Source organism: Festucalex cinctus, chromosome 10 (assembly GCF_051991245.1).
Source record: "Festucalex cinctus isolate MCC-2025b chromosome 10, RoL_Fcin_1.0, whole genome shotgun sequence".
Classification (NCBI taxonomy): Eukaryota; Metazoa; Chordata; class Actinopteri; order Syngnathiformes; family Syngnathidae; genus Festucalex; species Festucalex cinctus.
Genome location: NC_135420.1, coordinates 7,595,124 through 7,615,051, shown reverse-complemented (window position 1 = coordinate 7,615,051; position 19,928 = coordinate 7,595,124). Strand labels below are relative to the sequence as shown.

At 39.1% G+C, this 19,928-nt stretch overlaps 1 protein-coding gene across 1 annotated transcript in view; it reads right to left on the bottom strand.

Moving 5' to 3' along the window:
• The window catches only part of ddah1 (dimethylarginine dimethylaminohydrolase 1), an 83,654-nt gene that overhangs the window by 3,661 nt on the left and 60,065 nt on the right, over nucleotides 1-19,928 (bottom strand). The window contains exons 2-5 of the mRNA XM_077535025.1: nucleotides 19,696-19,795; nucleotides 18,017-18,090; nucleotides 11,014-11,133; nucleotides 2,447-2,590 (exon numbers count right to left, since the gene is read on the bottom strand). Of these exons, the coding sequence (XP_077391151.1) occupies nucleotides 2,447-2,590; nucleotides 11,014-11,133; nucleotides 18,017-18,090; nucleotides 19,696-19,795 (438 nt within the window). The remainder of the gene's footprint in view (nucleotides 1-2,446; nucleotides 2,591-11,013; nucleotides 11,134-18,016; nucleotides 18,091-19,695; nucleotides 19,796-19,928) is intronic.

Genomic DNA, 19,928 nt, shown 5'->3' with positions numbered 1-19,928 from the left:
TGATAGCATTAGCTCAGTAATCTATTAGACTTCAGTCAGCGAAGCTAAATATGTGAGGCAGTGTAGAATTTAACAAAGGGGTTGAGTAAAACAATATACATTTCATGAGCCTCATCCTCAAATAGATAAATTTTATTACTGTCACGTAATCTCCTAATTTTTTGTACTGTAGCAACAGTACATTATAAGCATTCTCTTTATAAATAAAAGTACATCCCATTGCTCACGAAAATTGAGGCCGATATACGTAGATGAATGGGTTTGCCTCTCACTTTGACTGGCAGAATTAATTGCATCAAAAATTAATGTGCAACCACAATTACACACTTATTTTAATCCATGTCCATTGCATTACTACAATCCTCTTTTAAATGTCCCCAGCGTGTCCAGAACGAGAGGTATGATAAAAATTCGAGCTGTAGTAGTTAGTTGCATACCGTTGCAAGCTACTACAGCAATCAGAATGAGAAAATGTGTTTTTGTTGATTTTTGGTGAATATTTTTGGACATTTATGGTGATTTTTGTCCCTTAAATGTCCCCAGCGTGTCCAAAATGAGAGGTATGATAAAAATTCGAGCTGTAGTAGTTAGTTGCATACAGTTGCAAGCACCTACAGAAACCAGAATGAGAAAATGTGTTTTTATTGATTTTTGGTGAATATTTTTGCACATTTTTGTCCCTTAAAATTATCAATAGATATGTGAGGCACCATAAAACACCATTGAAACACAACAATAACTCATAACGCAATTAGATTTCTTTCATATGTGGTATCTTAAACAAAACCAGCACTTAGAAAACTGCTTTAATCATGCACTGCTTATGTAATTTGAACACCTGAAAATGAAATATAACTTACCAACTCAGACCTTTTTTCTGTTATCTTCAGATGATTTAATTCCTGAGGACTAACCTAGGTCCTGATATGAAAGATTTTCTTTAAAAGGAGAACAAAGCAAATGTACTTCCAGAATGTATTGCTTTTTGATGGATGAAGGCCAAAAATAAGGTTTGCATAAATCTAGACTGAAAAGGGGATCAGGGTTACAATTGATGGGCGGGTTTATGTCTGAACAGCCTGTCAACTACCATCAATGCCCGGTTTAGACTGACTAATTATAACTTCCTGCATCAATTATATCTTGCCCCAGAAAAATTACACTCATTCAAATCTCACCTGTCATGTCAGAGACGCGTTTTAGATGAGGAATATCTGATATTGTATCAAGGTGAGACCCATCTAACATATCATCTGCTCCACTTTAGCAAGAACTGTGGGAGTCAGTTTTCCACTAGACACAGAATTGTGTGTTTTGGTGGAATTGTAACACTATTTGTAATGCTTAAAAAAAAAAAAAATCACAAGATTGTTTATGTATATGCGTGGGACTAAAAAGTGCATCACAGTGACATCGACATCTGACTCCACTTATAATGTAGAAAGGTGGTCATTTGAGATAAACATTTACATCTATTGTCACAGAAAACAATATTGTATAGCATATATATATATATATATATATATATATATATATATATATATATATATATATATATTAAATTGGAGATTACTTGAATTAATGTTTATGCTCAATTATGTACAGCACTTTCTTACAGCTGTGGTAGTGTGCAGTGTTGTATAAATAAAGTTGAGATTTGTCATGACTCGAGTCATCGAGGAGTGATGTTTGGGTCTTGTCTCATGTCCGAGGTCACGCCTGGGTTAAGTTTGAGTAGAGTTCTTGACCGTGCGCCAGAGTTCACGACCCGTTACGTGTCTGTTTTGGTATTGATGTAACAGCATCCAGTTTCAACTAGTTTAGGCTATATGATGTCTGGACTATATGATGTCAAGGATCTTTTATGCTAAATGACGTTATGTCAGGAACTATCTGTAATTACGGAGTCAACAGCCAATCAGAGAATTCGATGTCAGTACTAGTACTCACATGTCTAGCCACAACCAATGAGATTGATTGACTGTCTATTTAAGGGTCTAAGAACTGTGTGCGTTTTACCAGATTATTGCTCGACTATTCCTGTGTACAGCTCTCTTAAGTTCTGCCTCTCAATATGAATAAATAGATAAGATCTTATTTATGTCTGCGTTTGGGATCCGACTCCAGCACACAAAAAGATTAGTTTTAACTAAATTCATCGGGGGGGAAACGTGGAAGGTCTTCGACTGATCAATTCAATCACCTGACCTTAACCCAACAGAAGAGGAGACTGAAGGGAGAAACAACCAGATACAAACAAGAACTGATTGAGGTTGCAGTAAAGGCCCAAAAAACAAAGAAAATGACCTTGCCATTGCAATACCTTTGGAGGGCACTGCATGTTTTGACGTTGATGACAATTACATCATTGCTATCACTCAAATCCCTTCACTCGATCATATCAATTTAGCACACGAAACACTTTCCATGAAAAGCAAAATATTACCTTTACACTTTCTGGATAGTCCTCTCCTGTGCAATGCAGAAGGACCTGTCCTTTATTGGGCAGGTTCATGTAGATGCAGTTGGCAGCAAGGTCATCAGGTACCGTCAGTTTGTCATAACGATGATCGCTCATTTGTTGCATGATCTACAAACACACGAAAACATGGACATCATCACAAACAAATAACGGCCTATAAGAGCCCACATGAAATGTAGGCAAACAGACAGTGAGAGAAAGTCAGCGCCACAGTGGTCTGCAAAAGCGCTCTGAGGTCTGCAGGGGGAGAATAGGGTCGTTAATGGAGAACACAGGAGCAGACATTCTTCTTGAGCAGATGTCATATTATTTATGTAACCTAATGGTGGTGAAGGTAGGATGGGAGGAGCAGAAGAGAGGCCGAGATGACTCCCGTGTTGCCAAGAGGAAGTGGGGGTGGAAGGTGGTCGGTGGGTGAGGATGTTATGACCAGAGGAGAAGCAGGTGTCTCGTCATGTTTATGAGCAGAACATGTGTGGACGGATACCACTCAGACAAAAGGTGTGTGTGTGTTTGTCACCAGTCACACAAGAATCGAAGATCATTTATTTAAAAAAAAAAAAAAAAATCCTCTGATGTTCTAATGATTAAAGCATAAAAGTTTGATTTATGTCTGTGTTTGCCTTGTTGGATTATAGCAAATGTGGCGAAACAGATGTGCGTGTAAAGGGTTTGTGTGTGTTTCATAATGGGCCAACGATGATTCCATGTAACTGCCTCTCTTTGCAGTTTTAACATTGCAGTTATACGTCATACACAGCAGTACAGATTCAGTCTCTACCTTGTTATTTTACTATGATACAAACAAATGTGTTTGCCATCTAAACAAAACCCAGATGTTAAATGTGATGTTCCTTTCCTGGGAAAATTACTTTGGCTTGCAAAAATCTAGTGACATTTTCTTCTGGGAAGTGAAGAGAAGAAGAAATATGTCTTCATCAGGCTATGGTCACGACGTAAGGATACAATTGAAACAACATTGTGAAAAATTCTGAGATGATCTTTAATGCTCACAATACTAACATTAGCTACTAGAAGACTGTGAGGTGCGGGAAGGTGACTTTGTCTAGCCCATGTAACTATGACTACGTTAACATGCCGTCAATATTCAAATTATGTTTTTCTGAAAGATTCTTAATAACTTCTTTACATGCGTGAGTAGACAGGGTAATTGTCTAATTACATAGCAATTTGATTGACATTCCTCTAACCTCAGCGTAATGAGACAAATCGATGTCATGTCCGCTTATTTTCCACCGTCGATATAAGGCATAAGGCATTGTTTTCATATCACTTACCACACCACACCAATAAAGAAGTCGGTTTCCTTGAAATCGGACTAGTGATGGCTAAGAAAATTTTAAATTCAATTTTTTGCAAAAAAGTAAAAAAAATCCAACTGCAAAAAAACCAGATCAGATCAGGCAGAAATTAGGAAATTTGGCTTTCCAACCTCGAATGGTATACCTACATACCGAATTGAATCAAAATCTGAAAAAGTAGGATTTTGCTTATTGGTGGTGCAGAGGTGGAATGACCCAAGATCCCTTGCGAACAGAGCATCGCAGAACACAAACCAAAGCTTCGTTCCATCGAGGTACCTTGACACACGCTTATAACGAAGAATCCGGGTTATGGAAGGGGTAGTATGTGTACCAAAGAGTGCCACTGATAGGGAGGAACAAGTAGAAACAAGTTGACAAGTAGCGATATAAAGGCCAATCTCAAGTCTATGTCATGTGCTGAAGGTTGGATCCCAAAGCGCAGACACAAATAAGATTTTAACTATTTATTCACATCGAGAGGCATGGAACAAACTTGACTAGACGAGAAACAGAGAGTTGCACAGATGAACAGAAAGCAATAATCCGGCAAATACACACACTTCTCAGACTGCTACTACAGACAGTGAATCGATCTGATTGGTTGTGACTAAGTAAAGGATTAAAGGTTGACATCACAAAGCTCATGACATCATATAGCATAAAAGCGGTTGAAACGTCACATAGCGTTCTCAGTTAAAACCAGATGATGGTTACATCAGTTCAAAACAGACACTTGACCTCACGGTCATGAACTCAAACTTAACCCTGGCGTGACCCCTAGACATGACAAGCTAATTATCTAATCTATTTATGTGTGCGGTACAAAGAGGCCTAATCTAACACAAACATAACTAATATATTTATCATTTTATGTCTGATAGTGAGATACTACAGTACTTAGCTACTGTAAAACAGTAAAATTGCAAATTAGTTTTAGCTTAAGGATGGACTGCTGTGACTAAAGTTTTGGTGAGGCTAAAAGTGTGCAGGAAATGAAAATAAGTTCATGCAATATCCTCTTTTGCACTAGGAACCTAACAGTGCGTGTGTGCATGTGTGTGAACAGACAGATTTCCCAGGTCACTAGGGGGTAGGTAGGGGTGGCTGCAGCAGAGCTAAATGAAAACAATCTTCATGTGCGTGACCGCTGAACCCGCCTCTCACACACAGGGGGATTAGGAGAGCTAGATGGGAGGCGAAATGTTGACTCCGCCAAAAATCACAGTTGTTACTGCATCACGCTTGGTCTTTAATACATTTTGATATAAAACAAGATACTTTATATAATAATACGGATTTATATGAAACAGTTACACTCACTGTCTCTTGTAATTTGTTGTATTTACCGGGTAATATCATTTCAACATCATTTGCTAAAAACACTTAACAGTTTGATAAAAATAACATTTTATGCCCTTTTTTCATAAACAGGTGTAAAAACGGGCACATCTTCATTTTCGTGCCATGGCAAGTGTAGTACACCATGTTTGGGAATTTGGTAGACAGTTTTGCGCCTCGCTGGGTGATCTGGTACACTGAGGGTGTTTTTTATTACACATGCCCCTGTACGGGGCCCTATTTTGGTAGACATGCGCTTGGCGTAAAACCGGCAGCATCTTCATTTCCGTGTCGAGGCAAGTCTATTTTAGCATTTTGTGAATTTGGTAGACTGCTCTATGCTTTGATAGACCTTCTGGCATATTTTACCGAATGCCCTTTGCACATTTGGCAATTTGGTGAGTGGAAAAAAAAAATTGGCTAAATGCAGGTCTAAGTTGTGGCGCAGGTGGTGTAACATGATTTGGATGATTTTAAACGAGCCACGGGCATACAGATTCAGAGCTCTCAGAAACGGACAAGGATGTAAGGGAGGGGGATCTCAAACGGACACATGATCAGGGAGGCTCCACTTCACATCATCCACAGTCGCTTCTTGTAATTCCGTCACTTTACGTGTGATCTCCTGCATCTACAGGTCAATGCCATGTGGACCACATAACTCTCTGCACTGAATTTCAAGAGAATGATGGCAGCCACTTTGGTTCAATGGGAGTTGCTAGCGTTCGCTCCCACAACGGCACAAACTCACAGTCCTACCTGCACTAGTCTAGAAAACTACCAAAACAAAGAAAATTCCACCTATCTGCAGTTAGACTGCGTGTTGTACTAGACTTGAGCTGGTCATGAATATAGGGGCCTATGTTCAACATGGTTATGGCATGAAACCTGAATCCTTAATTGGATCATCCTAATAGTCTCTCTCTAAATGCATAGTTACCTGAATAATTTTACAGCTTTATTCTCATAAAATTGTATTGTTTTCTTTTACAGTTTGTTCAATTAAGTCCTGTTGCTTTGCACTGACTACAACACACTTGGAGCAGTACTTAACCACTTGATTTGTGTTTCTTTTCAAAGATGCAATCAATTGCCTGGAGAACACTGGCCTCTTCACAAACAGCTTGGCAGTAGACTGAGCATAAAGTTGCTGCAAAAGCTGGCAGAGTGCCATTCAATTCACTGAGAGCTAAACGCGCAGTACATATAATGAGCCCACCCGGAAGACTTCAATACTGGAGCGAGGAAAAAAAAAATCTCCACTAAACTATATATAAAGAAAAAAAAATCTAAATCTCAACAACCAAATGAGAAAAAATATATATAATAAATGGAAATGGAGGCTTGTGTCTAACCTGTCATTTGGATTCTGATACTATGATTGATTAAAAAAATAAATAAAAAATCCATTCCATTTCACAAGTTTACAGAAATGATCTTTACTGACAAACTCTATGCATATACTGTGTAAGCTTGTGCATGGAATTTTGATCAGGTGAAGCAAACTGCTGATATATTTAGTGGTAGATTTATTAAGAATGGGCTGCGTCCACTAAGAGCACTAAATATTGCTCCACAACTGCACCCACAGTCTGCTCCCTGTTTACCACCTATTGATATTGCTCTAATCATATACCCGCGCAAACAAGCCCACAAATTCTGACAGCTGGGAGCAAATTTGCGCCTGATTTACCACACATGGCAATGGATTCGCATCAAGAACATGGTTGTTATAGTAACAGTTGCAAGAAAGATGACATTATCAGAAAGTGAGGTTGGACCGAGAAGTGCAGAAGCATTTTCCTCATTTAGTGCCATTAAGCTGTAGTGAGCAGAGAGGACGACAACGTCATTCATTCATAAAATATAAATGTTTGGAGCGATCATTAAAAAAATATATATATATTTTCAGAGGTTGGTGTGGGCATACACTATGCATCTGTCACGTAACAATGATTGCAAAATGCTGCGCATGTTGGATTAGACACTCCCGGATTGCTCCATTTTTAACGGTTAGCACTGCGCAAAAGCTACACAAACATTTTGTGGCTCTGCCCCTCAGTGTATTAAATTATTTTTTTGATTTGATTTTTATTATCTCAAACAAGTACAACAAAAGTAAACAAAAAAGCTCATGCAAAGTGTTCGGTTCGAGAATGGGCAGAAGGAAGCCAAAGCTTATCTTGTCTTGTCCTTTTTAAAGGTATTAAAACTTCTTAGGGTTTAAGGAAGGAAAGAAAAAAAAAAAGACAATCCAAGTATTAGAATTTTCAGCAATCTGATCAGCTATATTGAATTGGTGGATATTTTTATATTTTGCTATTTTTGATTGGCCGTAATGTATTCAATGATCCGATCAATGATTTCATCGATAGATCCTTGAATTAATGCTGACCATTTAGATGTGCAATGATTAATCGATTAATCAACAATTCATCACACATTAACTTAATGAATAATATTTTTTTTGATAAAATATAAATCGAAAAATCATTCAGATAACTTTTTTTGTCCAAATGAATGGAATTTTAGCGTCTCAACACTAAATGTTTTCCCATTTCTGCATTCATCCATGAACGCAGACTGGTTATCTTGCTGTTGAATTTATAAATGAATGAATAAATGAATGAATGAATGAATGAATAAATAAATAAATAAATAAATAAATAAATAAATAAATAAATAAATAAATAAATAAAACAACCAACCAACCAACCAACCAACCAAACAAACAAACAAACAAAATGGTTAGCACATCCGCCTTCCAACGTTGAGGACGTGAGATTGAGTCCGGGCTCCGGCATTCCTGGGTGGAGTTTGCATGTTCTCCCCGTGCCCGTGTGGGTCTTCTCCGGGTACTCCGGTCTCCTCCCACATTCCAAAAACATGGCAAGTTAATTGGGCGCTCCGAATTGTCCCTAGGTGTGAGTGTGAGCGTGGATGGTTGTTCATCTATGTGTGGCCTGCCCAAAGCCAGCTGGGATAGGCTCCAGCACCCCCGCAACCCTTGTGAGGAATAAGCAGTCAAGAAAATAGATGGATGGCTGGGTGGATGGATGGCTGGGTGGATGGATGGATGGATGGGTGGATGGATGGATGGATGGATGGATGGATGGATGGATGGATGGATGGATGGATGGATGGATGGATGGATGGCTTTTACTTTGAAAAAAAATTAATCAACATTTTTGCCTACTTTTTGGCGTGACCAACCAGACCAGGAAAGGAATCATAATTAATTTGCCAATTTGATGCATGTTTTGACTTTGAATAAAGGCATGGAAATGATTTTTTAAATCAGATTCATTGATTAATCATCCAAATAATCGACAGATTCATTGATTATGAAAACAGACATGGGGCAGTTGAAGTTAAGTAATTAGACATTTAAACAACTGTATATAGGCTTTACATTGATTGGAATGTTTTGTTTTCATGAGAGAGTGAAATTTGGGAAGCACTTTGGTCTCCAGCTGTTGCAGTCTACCACTACAGCTGACTCAAGGAATCTCCAGTAACGTAACAGGCAGAGAAACCTTGCGCCACATACCATGTATAGTCCCTAATGTAGTATGTTCGTTTATCTCGTTAAAAAAGTTTCATGTTACATTTATGAGGTCGTATCACTCTTTCGCTGTGAGGCACAACACAGTTTGAGACTTCCACCGCACTGTGTTATGCTAGTGAGTAATACACAGTATAAACATCCTCCAGGGGAACCCCAAACGGCATCAAGTGGTGACCTCATAATTGAGACAGGGCTGAGTAAGGGGGTGCCTGTGGTAAGCTAAAGTGAGAGGGTGCTGCAACCCCGTGCGGTATTTCGGGGAATGACTTCATGGGAGAAGCTCGCGGTGAAAGGGACTGACGGGTGATGAAACCCATCTGGTCAATGCGCATTCTCATTCTTGGGAAAGCTAAATACACAAGATTAGAAAAATATTTACATGAGTGTAAAACAGCACAGCTCGAGGTCATATACTTTATACAACAGATCATTTAAAGATTGAAATAGTTTCATGGTGAATAATGAAAATAAGAATGAAAAAGACACCAATTTTAAAACATACTGTATATTCCTCATCAAAAGGTCAGAGAAACAGCGCCTCATTATCCTAACTACATCCAGATCGAAAAGACTATTCCAATTAATTTAAACAGTTCTTATGCAATAAGAACAAAAGTATTGCATGATCATTAAAAGACCTGTAAAATAGAAACAGACTTTGTGAGTAGGATGATGTAACTTCATGCAAGGCGTAACCAGAGAGGTTTTGCCTTTTAAAGTTTTGGTGACAGCTATTCCTCATCACAGTGGTTAATGAGTAGGGTGAGCAAACCCACTGGAATCTTACTCAGTTGATACAACTAGTAAATTTAAGTACTGACAGTCTGTCACTGACGGATGTCCGTCGTGATGAGAAACTTAAAAAAAAAAAAAAAATGACAGCCTAAGCACTGGCGGAACACAGTTTTCGTCCGTCAGTGTAAAATCGGGTCAAGTATGGACAGAACTCTCGATCCGTCACTGACACGCTCGTTTTGTTGAGGAATGTTGACGGGCACTCAGTCCTGACGGAATTGCCAACCTTGTTCTATCAGTCCTAAAAGTGATGAAGTGATGATGGAAGCATGGTTAAAATAAAATGACGGACTGCGATGACAGAAAGGCATGCAAGGCGATGACGAACGACAGATTCAGAAAAAATTTTGTAAATTGCCCACCTCTGGTTAATCAGTATGTATATTTCGGCATTTATCAGTTAGTTCCTGTCTATACTTTACAATCCATAGATGAATAGGCAGGCTCATTGGTTTTCAACTGTTTTCACACAGGGACGTGCATTTTCCTACTGTAGCTAAATCATGACCCACATTAATAGACTATAAGAGAAATTAAGAATACGCACTGTTAAAAAACAACCTTTAAAAACATATGTGCATCACATTTTAACGAGACACGCTTAGGATAAATGTTCAAAGTGCCTCTCGGAGCATGCTATGAAACTGGTGATGAGTGGTAATGTGCATAATGTTACAGTGACCTGCAATATTTAATCCACATTTTAAAAATAAAATCTATGCTTGGTTTTTGATGAACACTTGGGCTGACTACACTATGTACGGCACTGTATTTTAATATTAATCATAATGTCGGTACTTGGAAAGTCAAGTATTTTTTGAGGTTGTCTTGGGTGTAAAAAGTTTGAGAATCATTGCTCATTTTCCAGGCCTTTAAAGATGTTGGTCTGGTCTAAGTTCCCTTTAGAATAAGTTTTGTTTACGCCAACCATTATCCAGTAGGGGGAGATCTCATACAAGGAGGCAACTGTGATGGAAGAACGTGGCCAAGATGAATTTGACCATGCCAAACATAAAAATACCTGTAAGGGCCAAAGCCCCTGAACATTTGATGTACAGTGCTGAGTAAAGTTTTGAGGCCACCATGTGATTTGATGTTTTCATGACCTTCAAAGCAGCCATTTTGACATATCACATGTAGAAAGGGTCCAGAGAGAATTTATGAATGAATGTGTCTGCATTGAGGTGAACAGATTCTATTCCAACTGCAAGGAATTGAACTATGTGAACTGGCACACTACCAATAATCACGTTTAGAATCAACCCACGCATATGATGACTGCGATTGTCCAGTCAGTCAGGAGGAAAAGAACACAAACCAAACCGAGTTGAGCCCAGAGGCTATCAAGGAATTAAAAAAGAAGCAAACATCTGCTGTGCCAGTTTAAGAAAAATACAATGCCAAGACAATGATTCAACTGTTCCCATGACAACAGTTGGCAAAATCATCACCATAGGACGAGGCCATTTCCATAAACACATTACGCTCATACACAATTTCCATACTTTGAGGGCTTTCTGAGCAGGTTCACTGGAGCCGATGACAATGAGGCCCGGTCCCCCCATGCTGCAGAAGCTCTTCAGGTGCAGCCCCTCCAACACAGGCACAGTAGACACAGCATAATCCTGCAAACACACAAGTAGAGGAAGAATTGCGATTTGATTTCCGTTATTGTTTCAATAGGTCTTCTATTAAGTAATGTTTTACCCCAACATATATCTAAACTCAGCACACAATGTAAGGACACAAGCGTTTTTGGTAGACAATTTCTCCATTGTAACAATGCCTTTTAGGAATAAACATAATAGCTGTGGAAAGCCCGTTTATTCTCTTGGAAATGCTGCTGCATTGTTAAGAAACATTTTGTGAGATGAGCAGCAGAGCTGAAGAATGTGGGTTGCCATTTTCTCATCCATCTCATTTTGCTGCTGCCATTGAGTTTTGTTTAGTGCTTGGTGGATTATTTAGTTTTAAGGTTAAAACAATGAGACATAATGGTAATTCAATGATTTACTTTATTAACTATTGTAACTTCAGTAGCATGTGAAATAATGCATATACAGACACGTACCGGAGATGGTGACTCACAAATCGGACTCGTGAGAGACATAAGTCTATAATAGACTTGCAACTCAGCTTAGACTTGTCGAATAAAGACTCGAGAACTTATTTTGGGACTTGTAAACATTACGAGTCTCTATGGAGTGGCTTGCGCTCATTTTCTCTCCTTACTACAAACGTCTGTGCATGTGGCTCAGGTGCCGACTCGTAAGTTATCCCTGTCCCTCTCCCTACCTTCCTGTACGCCAGAGCAACGTCTAATGTTTATAATATTGTCACGTGCTGAAGGTTGGATCCCAAAGTGCAGACACCAATAAGGTTTTAACTATTTATTCACATCGAGGGGCGTAGAACAAACTTGACTAGACGAGAAACAAAGGAAGTTGCACAGAGGGACAGAGAGCAATAATCCGGCAAAACATACAGAATTCTCCGACTGCACCTACAGACAGTGAATCGATCTGATTGGTTGTAGCAAGTAAAGGACTAAAGAACGACATCACATAGGTCCAGACATCACCTAAAGGATTAAAGATTGACATCACATAGCCTAAAACTAGTTGTAACTAGATGATGGTTATATTATGGTTACACCAGCTCAAAACAGACACTTGTTATATCAGTACAAAACAGACACTTGACCTCACGGTCGTGAACCCCACTTAACAGGTCATGAACTCAAACTAAACCGTGGCGTGACCCCAAACATGACAGTAGAGTACACAAATATGACAACAACACATAAATAATGACCAGCATTTGCTTTTAAAGACTTTATCCAGTGAGATGGACTCATGGTCAGGGACTTGGACTTGACTTGGACTCATGGTCAGGGACTTGAGGTCAAAGACGAGAGACTTGACTTGGACTTAGAGACTTGTGCCCATCTCTGCACAGTACCCTAACACTTCCTCCGCCTCACGTTGAGTCACTAGCCTGGTCACATATTGTCCGGGATGGCATAACCAGTCAGCCAACCTGGTTTTGTTGGTTACTCTCACGTGAACAACATGCCCAGGCTGATCCCACAAGTGTTCAATGGGGTTGTGGTCAGCAAATTAGCAGAGGTGAGCATTCCGTCAGTATTGATTGGTCGCCTGTTTTGCTGACAAATGACGAAAACCTTTAAAAAAAAATGATGGACTAAGCACTGACGTAGGTGGGTCCTCGTCCGCCAATGCCTGTTTTGTTGACAATTGATGGACTGTCTGTCAGTACTGACGGAATGCCCACATTTGTCTGCATGCCCTAAAATAGTGGTGACGAAGTGATGTCGGAAGCGTGATTAAATTAAATAACGGATTGATGATTACAGTTTGATTCGGCTTGAGAAAATGGATTGACGATGAAGAAAGGGTGCCCAAGTCGTTGATGAATGACGGACCAGCAAAATGCAAAAATGCTGCAAAAAGCACAATCATAGCATCATCTGCTAAGTGATTTTTTTTTTCTTTCCAATCCATTTATATACTGGCCTCAGGAATGGCTCCTTCCTCTCAAGTTGATTAATAGAAGCTTTTAAAAAATCTCAGGACTGTCTGTCAGATAGGCTGTAGGACAGAACTTTTTAATGTGAAAACCTGCATATTTATAGGGAAGTATAAACTTTATTTAGGCCAAAATACTGTAGAATGAGTGATATGTGTATGTTAGGTAATGTACTGTATATCTCCTACAATGAACCACTAAATGAATCTGATCGAAAGGCCATGATATGTGGGGTCCCTCAAGGGTCAGTCCTTGGACCCCTGTTGTTCAGTCTGTATATGTTACCTTTGGGTCAAATGCTTCAGAACACCGATGTTGACTATCATAGTTATGCAGATGACACACAACTGTATTTATCTATGTCCCCAAATGACAGCAGTTCTATTAACGCATTGTGTCATTCTCTAGAGCAAGTTAACAACTGGATGAACCAAAATTTACTTCAGCTGAATGAAAACAAAACGGAGCTCATTGTTTTCGGCAATAAAGAAAAGAGGATTGCTGTTAAAAAACAGCTTGAGTCACTGTCTTTAGAAACTAAAGACCAAGTTCGAAATCTTGGGGTACTAATAGACTCAGACCTGACCTTCAGCAATCATATTAAATTCATCACTAAAACAGCCTTTTAGCAGCTGAAAAACATATCCAGACTGAAGGACTGCATGCTTCAAGCAGACCAAGAGAAGCTTATCCATGCTTTCATCTCCAGCAGACTAGATTACTGTAGCGGTCTTCTGACTGGACTCTCTCAAAAGAACATGAGACACTTGCAGCTCATTCAGAACGCTGCAGCTCGAGTTCTGACCAAAACAAAAAGATCAGAACATATTACTCCAGTACTTAAGGATTTACACTGGCTCCCTGTCAGCTGTAGAATCGATTTTAAAGTTCTGCTACTCGTCTATAAATCACTAAACGGTTTGGGTCCTGAATATATCCAAGAAATGCTGATTGAGTACAAGCCCAGCAGGGCTCTGAGATCTACAGACTTGGGCCAACTAGTGGAACCCAGAGTTCGAAGCAAACATGGTGAAGCTGCATTTAGCTATTATGCTGCACACAGATGGAATAGGCTACCAACAGAAGTGAAGTCAGCCCCGAGTGTAAATGCTTTCAAATCCAGGTTAAAAACTTTGCTTTTTTCTTATACCTTTGATTAGGGACTTTTAAACAGCTTTAATTAAGTGTTTTTTTTATTTTTATTTTTATTTTTATTTTTATTTTTATTTTTATTTTTATTTTTATTTTTATTTTTATTTTTATCATTATCATTTTAAACTTTTTTATGTTAAATTTTTTAAAGTTTGTTGAATAATGTTTTAAGATTGTTAGTTTGTAACCTATTTTTATTTATTTTATCATTATTTATTTATTTTTCTCTGAATGTTAACTATTGTTTCTTGATGCTTATGTGTTGTCTTTCCTCGTGTAAAGCACATTGAGTTGCCTTGTGTATGAAATGTGCTATACAAATAAACTTGCCTTGCCTTGCCTTGCCTAAAGTTTAAATGTTCAAAGTTGTTTCTGTTTTGGGATAAAAAAAAAAATGTAATACAAGTAATAGAAAATAAAAAAGTTACAGTAAAAACAATTTTAAACAAAATGTAAACATATCTCATGAGACTTCAATTGAGTTGGCTTTCATGGGCATTTTTGTGTGCGATACCACCACAGAAGGAAGCTAGAGGACATGTCAAAACAACCTTCGATCAGGAAGTGGAACTTAATTTGGACATATTAAAGTGGCACTCCCTTGCCACTCATTCAGTCAGCTAGGATAGGATTCAGTGTCACAGTATTGAGACTGGTGGGCAGGATAAGTTGTACGGAAAATTGATAGGTGGAAAGTTAAAATTTTGAATATGCAACATTATGGGATAGAAGCGGTAGAACGGATTATTACAAATGACAATTACCTCAAAGCATCATCAATCACTTATCGCAGCATGGAAAATTCCTTATCTGAGAAACTATTATTTTCCTTCATTACTGTTGCATCACTGCATGACTAGCATATTCCCATTAGTGCCAACAGGATGAATTTGCATGAAAACAGAGATTAAGATTCCAACATGAGCAGATTGCAGCTGAGTGATAGTGGTGGGAAAGAGAGAGAAGCAGTGGTGCATGGCTGGATAAAGGACATAATGGATGGAGAACAGTAAAGGGACAAAAGGGAATGGACAGAGGCAGAGATTGATGGAAGGGGAAATTGAATTAGAAGGCGAGACAGGTAAATGGAATAAAAAAAATAACAAAAATAAAAAGATGAATAACCAGATGATGCTGTCATCTCCCTCGCTCCAAGAACTAATGGTTTAACATATTTTCTACAACGTGTAATGTCTGACTTTTTTTCTTTAATTTCTATTTGTGACAAGCTCTTCTCACTAATAAAAATTTAATTTGAAAAATATATCAAGATGGGTGTTATTTGAAGAAAACATTTTTAAATTGATGTAATGGCACAATCTATTCGGTTGACATTTTGTAACGACTCATTAAGCTGCACATTTTTTTTTAATTAATAAAAAAAATTAATTATATATTTTTCCAATCCGTTTTGTTTCCTTCCGCCTTACCTCCCTAAGAGCAAACGACAACACATTTTCTATTTAAAGGGCCTTCGTTAGCATGATAAATCAACTTTTTTTTTTTTTTTAAAGCTTTTAGTCATATTAAAATGTTAATTCCTCACTAAAAACGTCAATGTGGTGTTTTTTTCTATTCACTCAGCTCATTCTTGCTCTCAAAGCACCAGCCCTTCCCAACTCAAGAAAACGACTGGGTCCTCACTTATCTACGTAGAAGAGTGACCCGACCCCGAACCACCCATACAGACTAAACACACGCTCCCTTTTTTTTTTCCAAGAGATCCACCACGTACCTTTGTTTACGTAGCCATGCTCGTTAGTGATAAAGTGTATCAGTCAGTATTCCTTCAAAGTGAATTCACATCTCACTTTGATGACAAGGGAATAATGAGTTACATGTGCAAGCTGTACAGGTCGGATCCCTAACAAGTGCCAGGAATACTTTTACAAGTAGTATAGCAATGTGAGATGGGGACAAGTTGAACAACAACAATGCTGAGTCGTCGCTGGCAGAATCATACCATGTAGATTTCAACCCACACAACAGAAACGTGGCAAGATCTTGTAATAACATACCTAAAAATGAGCAACCTATTTAAGAACATAAGGCGCTTTTCCACCGCAGGAACTTTTGGGGAACTTTTCAGTTTGCACGTTTTTCCAACAACAACAATTACCAGGGTAATTAAATTCCCCAGGGGGCATCCAAGTACTATCTCAGCAGCAGGATCTTGCTGAGCCAGGTAGGAACTTTTAGGGGGCGGGCTGCAGTGACCGCGGCTGATTGGTCAAATTTGGGGGCATTGTTTTTACATCGGCTGGGCTCAATCAAACTCATTTGAATTAATTACCGAGTACTCTAAAACGCTGTGGAAAAACACAATTTCCCTGCTGAACATTTACAACCAAGAACTCCCTTTACCCAGAATTCAAAGTTCCTGGGCTTGTTGGTGGAAAAACGCATATAGAAGAGTATTTACAGGACAGAATAAAATGGCTAGTGGAGGATTAAACGATACTGATTGTCATTCAAAGTTATTAATTGCTAATGTAAAATGTTACTGATACATGGGGCTCTAGTTTCATAGACAAATATATCATCATTTTCTTGCAAGTTTAGTCTACCGCATGGGTATCCAAGTTCGATCCCGGAGGGCCGGTGTCCTGCAGGTTTTGGATGTTTCCCAGCTCCAACGCACCTGTTCCAATTAACAGGATCGTTATCAGGCTTATGCAGAGCTTGCTGATGAGCTTCAGCTCTGTTGGAGAAGAGAAACGTCCAAATTCTGCAGGACACCAGTTTAGATACCATTGGTCTACTGTGTTTGAGATAGTGTTGTGTTTTGCTGGAAGTTAAGGCGGATAGAGCTGCCTTACTCCCGGTGCATCTCACAATTACAGAAGTAACTCTAAGTGATAGCGCAGGTGGTTTAACGTGATTTTGGTGAATTTGATAAAAGATTCAGCGCTCTGTGGACTTGTTGTGGATGTCATTCCTTCCTTCCTTCCATCCATCCATCCATCCATCCATCCATCCATCCATCCATCCATCCATCCATCCATAAATTGACTAAAATTGCTCTTTTTTTTCATCGACTAAAACGGAATTAAGTAAAATAAAATCAGATGACTAAATTATGACTAAAACTTTAATTTTAGTCAAAAGACTATAACTAAAACTAATTATAATTTCTTGTCAAAATTAACACTGGTGGACATTAATTAATTGAACAAATTATTAAGATTATCATGTAAAAAATGCACGATTGGGGGCGCAGTCTCCAGTTGCTCACGTCATATACGTGACAGACTGAATCATCCACAAGGGGATGTCTCGCAGTTTACCTGTATAAATTGCACTTTGCATGCACCAATCTCATACATGGACGCTGCAATGTCAAGCACTGTGTGCACTTCCGCTTCCTTGATTTTAATCGGAATGAGGGTAGCTGCTTCGATTGGCTAGGTGTCAGCTGCATTCCAACACACAATGGCGCAAGACACCCCATTATATCTGTGCTAGTCAAGCAAAATAACAAAAGTAATAAAACTCTGCCCATGCGCACCGCTAGATTGCGCTCTGTGATAGACTTGTGCTGGGCATGAAAATAGGGTCCCATGGTCACAAGTCTGACTCATACATTTATTAAAATATATAACATTGCCTTGTGCCTGATGGAATGTGCTAAATTATTCACTACTTTAAAAGGGGAATGAAGTCACCCGGTGTTGTGTTACAGCATATGGAGATCTCAGGTCAAATCAGATTATTAGACTTTCTTAATTTATGATCCTCGGATGCACAGGTCATCTAGATATCCTTGCTTTAATAATTTGCTCAATTCCGTGCACCACTTCATCTCACCTTGAAGGCATCAGCGAGGATCTCTGCTCCTCTTTGATTGGTCCGTTTAGAAAGGCCAACAAAGAACTCTCGACCTGCAGAGATAAATAGAGAAAGATCAGCGAGCCTCAAAAAAATATTATTCTCAATCTTCAGCACTTCTCAGTCTAAAGGAGCAATCAGGGTTTTTTTCTAAAATGACTAAGTGCAACCATCAAATTCAATAAAGGCTTTCTCGTAAAAGTTTGGTGTTGAACAACTTGATCTCAAGGCCTTCAGACACCTTTGGGATGATCTAAACCAGAGACTGTCATCCAAATCTCTTGATCAATGTCAGAAAACTCCAACCTCAGAAATGCTCTTGTGGAGAAAACTGGTAGGAAGCCTATGAGCAAAGAGAGAACCAACTTCATATTTTCTGCCATTTTTCATTTCTGTGGCTGTATGACCTGGTGTCCCAATGACTTAGTGCACTAGAATCTGAAAAATTCTGTGAAACAAAAACAAAAATGGTGCTTTGAACTCCATTTGCTGAACACTGCATTCACCACAGCAAAATGCGGCCAACATGGCAGAGGACAAAACCGGGGGATTGGCTACCAGTATGACCGCTGAGTCTATATTTGTCATTAGCTGGGACCATGCCAGCAAAGTTCTTTGAGCCGTGCCATGTGAACATTGAAACAACAGCACAACGCTATTGTTTAGACACCCAATTATGTACGCTAAGTGGGATTCATTGTGGTAAAGACATTGACCTACATTTTAACCGCTGAACCGAGACAAAATCTAATACTCTTGATTCCAAGTCTTCATCAGTGGATTTAAAGGTTGCCAGAGAAGTAAAACAATCCTGATAAAACTCAAATTCATGTTGATTTGATTTACCATGCGGCATGCTACGTCATGTTTTCATTGCAGATTAAGTTCAAGGGAAATTTGCTTAGTGTGCGAGGCACAGGGTCACAGAGGTCACAGTGTGTGTCTTTTCGAAAAACCTAAATACAGACTCAAAACATCGCACACACACACTCATGTTGGTCTTTGTATCGTAGTGGTGACATCACATTGACATAATGCATTTCCTAGCCCCTTACCCTAACCCAGTGCTTCTCAAATAGTGGGGCCCCCCCAGGGGGGCGCGAAGCTTCGTCAAGGGGGGCGCGTTTGACCTCGGGGAACATTCTTTTTATTTTGATTATTATTATTATTATTTTTTTTACTGTCTTAGAATAAAGTGCAATTGCACCTCCACTACATTAGGGGGCAGTGGCGCTCTCATTGGCAGAGTGTGCGCAGGGAGCATTTGCTAAGTGGTGTAGGGGTTTTGTTTGCACTGAGCATGCGCGCTTTACACACAGCACAGGGGGAGGGGGGGCGCGAGATGTTTTCTTCTTCCTAGGGGGGGCATGAAAGAAAATAATTGAGAAGCACTGCCCTAACCTTAACCATCACAAATGATTGCCTAACCCTAACCAAAACCCAACCTCTAAAACCAAGACCGCCAAATTGTCCCCACAAGATCAAGTCGGTCCCCACAATGGTAGTTAAACCAGGAAAAACCAGTGTGTATGGGCCCCATAATGTAGCAAAGACAAAGGCCCACAGACACGAACGGGAATGTAATGATGTCAATGAAAAGGCATCTTGGACCTCATAAATAATATGATTGCATCAGAGATGAAAGACATTTCATTTACCTGTGAAAAGGACATCTCCCCCATCCAACGTTGCATTCTCATCAGTCATTTCCACAATGTTCAGATTGAGATCCTTCAAGGCACCTTTCATTGCTTCTGTCTGGATAAAAAAGGACACAAACCAACATCATATACATCAACTATTGATATCAACGGAAGAAAAATCTAACTGTGAAACGCTTCAAGAAAACAAGTGTTATCTTTAGGGTGAACAATATACAGTTTTGTTCCAA